The 7,409-nt window shown below is 29.6% G+C and overlaps 1 protein-coding gene across 1 annotated transcript; it reads left to right on the plus strand.

Moving 5' to 3' along the window:
* The first annotated feature begins 3,106 nt into the window (after positions 1 to 3,106).
* On the plus strand, positions 3,107 to 6,232 carry LOC100165273 (eukaryotic translation initiation factor 2-alpha kinase 3-like). The gene is made up of 5 exons (XM_016808615.1): positions 3,107 to 3,285; positions 4,114 to 4,263; positions 5,163 to 5,412; positions 5,786 to 5,956; positions 6,014 to 6,232. The coding sequence occupies exons 1-5, from the start codon at positions 3,143 to 3,145 to the stop codon at positions 6,110 to 6,112; spliced, it is 813 nt and encodes a 270-aa protein (XP_016664104.1). The 5' UTR covers positions 3,107 to 3,142; the 3' UTR covers positions 6,113 to 6,232.
* Positions 6,233 to 7,409: the final 1,177 nt, after the last annotated feature.

Here is a 7,409-nt window from a genome sequence, read left to right on the forward strand (position 1 = left end):
TCAAAACAAATCAAAATATTTTGAAAATTTTATCATGTATAGAAAATGGAAATATAAACAATCAGTGAAAATGTCATGTATCTATGGTCATTTGTTTTAAAGTTACACCAAAAACCAAAGTCGATTTTGCGTAAAAATTCCCGTTTTTCCTTAATTTTTATGTTGTTTATCCCGGCGCTTTTTAAAACTACTGGTTTAGTCAAAAAGCATGAAAATATAATACACGGCCCCTAATATATTTTTATTAGACTACGGCAACTTTTTACTGCTTTTCCGACTCAATATTTTTTTCACTCAGATTGTTGGAGGGGTGGTTGTGGTAAATGTGCCGATTTAAGGTTGATGTAAATACTAGACTGGGGAAAATGCCTTAGTGCCACCCCCCCCCCCCCAAATGACGCCACTGTTCACGCACGATTATAAAGAATCTATATTCTTATTTCTATTTTCTATGTTCTTTACACGGTTTAAGATAAAATTCTATCTTAAACGGTGGCTTCTTCATATAGATATATACAACAACTAGATATAGCTGTCTTTATACTACAGTTGTGGCATATGTTGAAGTCGACCGCCAATTACTCATACCTCGTTTTAAAATTAAAGTACAATAAAAAGCCCATTATGTCATTATGAGGTTGCCTATAGTCGCGGCAACGAAAAATGAGCGCTGACCGTCATGTGCCAAGCGGCTGTTTTTTTAAAGTGGTTATCAATATTATTCGTGTCCGTGAATACCTGCTCGATGTAGAGAAGAGAAGGTGATAACACTCCGCGAAAAAAGCAGCACAATTTTTGACGGCACAAATTTAGTTAACATGAATACCGCTAAGCACCGCCACATTACTCGAAGGCCGGTTATATTAATTATTTGCTATAATGCCATTATGGTGCATTAAAATAAAGACCATATTAATGTATAATATTGTTAAAATTTCATAATTCATATGAAATATGCTTAAATCATATTAGCAAGTTGACAGGTATAAATAAAAATGTATAGTATAAATAAAGTCACGAATTCAATAAATAAACATATAGAGGTAGACTTCCAGTCATAACAAATAGTATTTAAAATAGAAATCCCTTCCCAATATTGTTCCAAATTTATTAGAATTATTGTAAGAACTATGACGGTCCATTTAAATGTCTACTATTGACTGTTGAGTTAGCGAACAATAAACAGTATATTCAGTTTTAAAAGTTTAATTGGTAAATTAAATGATTAAAAATGCCAAATAAATGCTATGTACCAGGCTGTAAGACAGGATACGCTATAGTGGAAGTGAAGGAAAAAGTATTTCATTGTTTAGAGCTCCAAAGGTACTGTGACTATATTATAGACAAAAAAATATTTACATGATTTTTTATAAATGTTAAGTAGGTAATTACTAAATAGTATAACTCCACAATAATATATTATTATTTAGTACCTACTAATAATGTATACACATACCTAGATAAATTATTTGTACATAAAATCATTTTAAGTAATTTTCAAGATACTGATACTAATACTTTAAATTTAAATATTATAATTTAATATCTCTTCTCTACACGGTGGTGAATACGATACGTAACGGCAGCATGGCGGTACAAAGTTGAGAACCAATGGCTACATGAGTGGGTACGAACAACTGGTCGCGGGTGCCAACGCTCATTTTTCGTAGCAGCGACTATAGATAATAATGTTACCTTAAGATTTTATAAGAGGTCAATTTACTCTAATTTTTAAACCAACGGAGCTACACGTGTTCAGCTGCTAAAGGCGCAGAATTTGCAATGATATAGGTACGCACTTGTACGATGGAGACAACTACACATGCGGGTATCACGTCCTCTTAAGAGGGTGTCACACGCGCATGTGTTGTCCCCGTCTTACAAATTTACAACATAGCAAAAACTGTTTTGCGCGGGACATCTTTCATCTTTCTGTGTTTGTAGTAGTGGCTCCAAAATTGCTGAACATATAGGGTAGACAATTATCTATGCAACAGCGCGCTTATATTTTAGATAACATAAATACAGTAAAAGTTATTTGCTTCTAAACATTTCGTTTTTTTGTTTTTTTCATTTGCTTATAAAAAATGATTCGATAGTGCTATTAAAAAAAAAAAACCACGCTGTTGCACAGATAAAGTTCTTCTTTACGTGTTGTGAAAATTTGGTGCTCAGCTCTACTACAAATACGGTGCGAGAAAAGTTGTCATGCGCAAAACAGCTGAAATGGCTCACTTCCCGCCCTTGCCACACAATATACTATTGCTATGTTGTACATTTTGTACGATGGTGACCACAAATGCGGGTGAGACGTCCTCAACTATAAGTCAGTTAGGCACATGATTTCCCATTGGAAGACGCGAAGACGAAGGCGCCGGTCACCCCCCCCCCCCCTCCGAGCTGGCGAACGGTTCGCCCGGCGTCTACTACGAGTACTACGGTCTACGACGCCGCCGTGCAGACCACCACTCACTCTTAGTCATGTTAGTCCATAGTAACTCCATAGAATAAGAATATAGTCGTTCCGCAACTACGCGACCGCTTAGTTACGCGTGTGTCCGGCTGCACCGCTATCGTCTATAAATCACAACAACCTCCACACGTAAAAACTCGTGACCAACGTCATTTTCGCATCACAAAACTTATCTCGCAATCCCGTCGTTGAGTTCTTTTTTCTCCGTCACAACTCACAACCACGTGACTTGCTGGAGGTAGTCGGTCCATCCGAAGACGCCGCCACCTCCGCAGTAACAACACAGGAATCAGCCGTATTTCTGTATTTTCAATTTTGTATTAATTTACCTTTTCACTGCGATCACTGTTGTAGCAATTAATACTATTTGTTTGTAGATAGTAGTGTTGTCTTAGTGTCATTATATATAAGACAAATATTTGGCAGACCGTCTTGACAGTTGACAACGACACCAGTGTGCAGGTGCACTTTTTATGAACTTTCCAGACTTGAAAACTTAAAAAACGTATAACTATTACCATATAATGAACACAGATCATAACGAAAATGTTGTACGGGTGACTTATCATATTATTTAAAATATATTATGTAGATTTATTTTATATAATAATTAATTGTGTAATTTAGGTATATTATCAAAATGAAAATGTACAATCTGTTCAAAAAAAAATGGATAATTTTAAATCACACTATTTGCAACATTTTGAAACAATACGTTGCCTAGGAAAAAGAGGTTTTGGGATTGTATTTGAGGCTAGAAATAAATTAGATGACGGAAAATATGCTATGAAAAAAATACCTTTTCCATCACGGTAAGATGATAGTATTTATTATGATTAGAGTGCTGATGTTATATTAGGTATTGGATTTTTTTCAGTAATGTTTATAATATAATTATAATAATTCATAATAGTTAAAAATTAATGACAACAATTTTTTTTGTATATACCTATTTTGACAAAATGACAACATTTTAAAGGTTGTTGTATATTGAAGTAAAATTAAATTGTTTGCCTAGTATTTGGAAAGTCTAATAAAAGTGTAAAATATTATTTTGTCGAGTAATAAAGTTTATTGACAATGGTGGTTTTGCAGTAAACTAATAGGTATACATTTTATCATGTAATAATAGAAGTAACAAAAGTATTTGTTTTGCACTAAGTACCTACCTATCTAATTTTAAATTATTTTTTTACTTAATAAATGAATAATTATCAAAAAAAAAAACAATTTAATGGTATACCTACATTTATTTACTATAGGTACCTCATTTTATTTTTAATATGTTTGCATATTTTCACGATTTTTACTGCATAATAAATAGCATAATATTGAGATTTTTAATTCTTAAAAATATGTGCTCTACAGATTACTGTAATAATTAAAGAACTATACTCCAAACTAAAGAAGAGCGCACCAGTCAGTGACCTGTTTCCATCTGTTGTCGCACATCTCCCACATAAGGGCATGGGTGGTGATCGGTAAAAAATTAAATAACTGTGGAACCGGTGCGCTTTTATTTGGTACTGAGTAAGGTACTCAGTAGTTGATCAAATTTAACTTATTGGAAAAAATAATAAATATGTACTTAATAATGTAAGTGCATAAATTTGTTTTATTATTTTATTTATTTATAATAGACAAGAATCTAGAGACCGTGTATTACATGAAGTTAAAGCATTACCAGAGTTAGATCATGAAAATATTGTCAAGTATTTCAATGCTTGGTTAGAAGAACCTCCTAGAAGTTGTCAAGAAGAAACGGATAATCAGTGGATGTCATACTCTAAGTATATAAAATTAAAATTATTGTTTATAATTTTTAACTACGTTGTGAAAAGTAAAAGTACCTATGGTAAACCATAAACAATTTATCTTACAATTATTTTGTAATATTTAAGTAATGAATCACACTAATCAATTAGTAAATCAGTTGAATCTAATCTGTAGTGCTTACTACTGCCCATAACCAGTGGCGTAGCAAACTAAAAATTTTTCAGAGGCAAGATACAAATATCCTAAGTATTAATGCATAATAATGTATTATTATACATATAATATAACCAATTATATTTCAGATCGTTATTAACTACCCGTTGAGTATATCATATTACATTTACTTGGGGATCCGCCGGTAAAGATAGGAATTTTACTGTAATTCTGTTGTCGTGCATATGAAAACAATTGAAATGAGTGGTCACTCAAATTTTAAAACGGTAAAAATTATTTACCAGGTAAATTTACCGAGCTCCCATCTCTGCCCACCCCTCTATTTAAGAAAAATCTCAGAGGCAATTGCCTCTGAAATTACCGTTCACCACGCCACTGTCCATAACATTTCATAGGTATACTCAACACTTTATATTAAAATACAGTTAATTTCATGCAATTTAAATATTGTCAATAGTACTCATTGATACCTCTTGTGACATTTATGTACATACAGGTCCAGTAGTCCATGCAAACTGAAAACTCAACATTTCTTATAAAAAATAAATGAATTATAGTGTAATAGTTATAATGATATTGGCACATAAGTAAATTCATGTTTCTTTGCTATTTTTACCATTAAAAAAAAATTTTGAACTTTATTAAATATGAGGTTATACATTAAATATATTAAATAGTATGAAATTTATATTTTAGATTAATAATCTACTTATATTACGATATTGTGTCTGTTTGTTAGTTGTATGGACACAAGTAGTAATATAACAACTGGTCCAACAGATACAACAAGAGACTCTCGTAAGGAACAAAAAGCAACTATACAATATTTGTACATACAAATGGAGCTTTGTCAGACACATAGTTTAATTGAAAGACTGAAGAATGGTACTCTTTGTAGAGATATCATTTATATTTTGAATATTTTCAACCAAATTATAGAAGGTGTTGAATATATTCATTCACAAAAATTCATACATAGGGATTTAAAGGTATAAACAACGATAGTTAGTTATTATAGTTTAAATTATTTTTAATTCATAAAGTGTCTAGTATTATAGAATGTTAAGGTATAATTTAATATGAAATTAAGAATTGTAAACACTTTAAAATTTATTTTTTTATTTTATTTATTTCCCTTACCAATCATTTTAACCATCCTATACTATTTAAGATTTTTCTATTCATCTATATTTAAATGTTTCTTGTTAATCTATTAGACATATTATCTTAGACGTCTTTTTATTAACTATATTTCTGAAATTATTAAAATATTTTGTTTTTATTATAAGCCCAAAACTTTTATCGATATAATCATAACATGATTATTAATTTAGTAGTTAATTATAATTTATTTTATTTTAGCCTTCAAATATATTATTTATATCAGATGACCAAATTAAAATTGGCGATTTTGGTTCAGTTACAAAAATGATAAAATCTGATATATGGAATGAATATGATAGTAAACAAAGATGTTTAAATGAACAACATACTAATCAAGTTGGCACACAATTGTATATGAGTCCAGAACAGGTAAATAATGTAAAAGAAATTTAGGAATACTTAATTATTTTTAAACAAATATTACAGATACTTGGAAAACCGTACAATTTTAAAGTGGATATATATTCCCTGGGAATTATACTTTTTGAATTGCTCAATTCTTATAATATTATAATAAATTACTAGAAATATTGAGTTATTCACGAAGGATCACTTTTAGGGAAAATATAAAGAATTATTAAAAATAATAGAAATGACATGGGATCCCAACTACGTACTCGATTACCCTAAATAAATATATATAACATAATATGTATGTAATAACTTTAATTACACTACTAACAATAGATATATTTAATAATTATTATTATTGGCAACAGATTTATTATATTAACATAATTATTAATATTGTAATCAAAAGGGGAATTTTAAAAAACAAAAACTTATATTGTATACTTATACTTATATAACATAATTAATACTGTAATAATTCCAGATAAATAAATGTTGTTAATATTACTTATATACTTAATTATTATTATTATTATTTTTATTAAACGCCAAAACGGCAATTTTATATAGTAAGATTATAAATATGGTAATAAGACATAAGTGTGATTATATAGTTACATAATTACATAATTAAATACAGAAATAATTTAGATAGCAATAATTCAGAGTATCTTTATATAATATGGTTAGTAGTATTTTAGTGAAAGTAAAAGTAGAAATAGTGGCCTAAAGACTATATTGGTGGTTTGCAGCTCTGAGCATGTTAGCGCTCAAAAGAAGTCTCGTGAGTTGGAACATGAAATTTGGTTTGGTTTCTGGAAGAATGAAAAAGAATTACGACCATCAAGGCTGTAACTGAAAACAATTTTCAGGGGATCCAACATTTTTTTAATATAAATACTGAACACTCATATTTTTGTTCAAAATATAAAAACTTTTCTCGTTATTTCTGCTTTAACAAAAATATAAAATTATTTTTAGTACAATAAACAATATTAACTGCTAAAACTTTTCTAGTTTTAAAAAATTTTAGGGAGTCCAGACACCTGCACTTCACCACCAGTTACCGCTTTCCCCGTGATTAAAGATATAAATATCATAATATTACAGATTATACTTCTTTAATCATGGTTACGCGATATTACTAAAAATACCCAGATAGTCCAGTGTTTAATATTTTCCATGTGTCAATAGCATCTGACAAAAAAATCCAATTGTCTTAAATGTTTACCTATTAGTCATTACTCATTACAGTATGATCATTAATTCTATATTATAATTTACTTTAAATAATAATTAAATAATTTACTTTATTAAGTTTTAATTCAAATGTATTAAAACGAACAGACCCATTTAATAATATATAACAATACCTGATAATGTTGACTGTCCTAAAAATAAAAATTAAATGGTAATAAAAATATCGGTTTTTAAAAAAAAATTTAGACAGGGTTGATAGGTACCTCTATTG

This window comes from Acyrthosiphon pisum, chromosome A1 (assembly GCF_005508785.2).
Source record: "Acyrthosiphon pisum isolate AL4f chromosome A1, pea_aphid_22Mar2018_4r6ur, whole genome shotgun sequence".
NCBI classification, from domain to species: Eukaryota; Metazoa; Arthropoda; class Insecta; order Hemiptera; family Aphididae; genus Acyrthosiphon; species Acyrthosiphon pisum.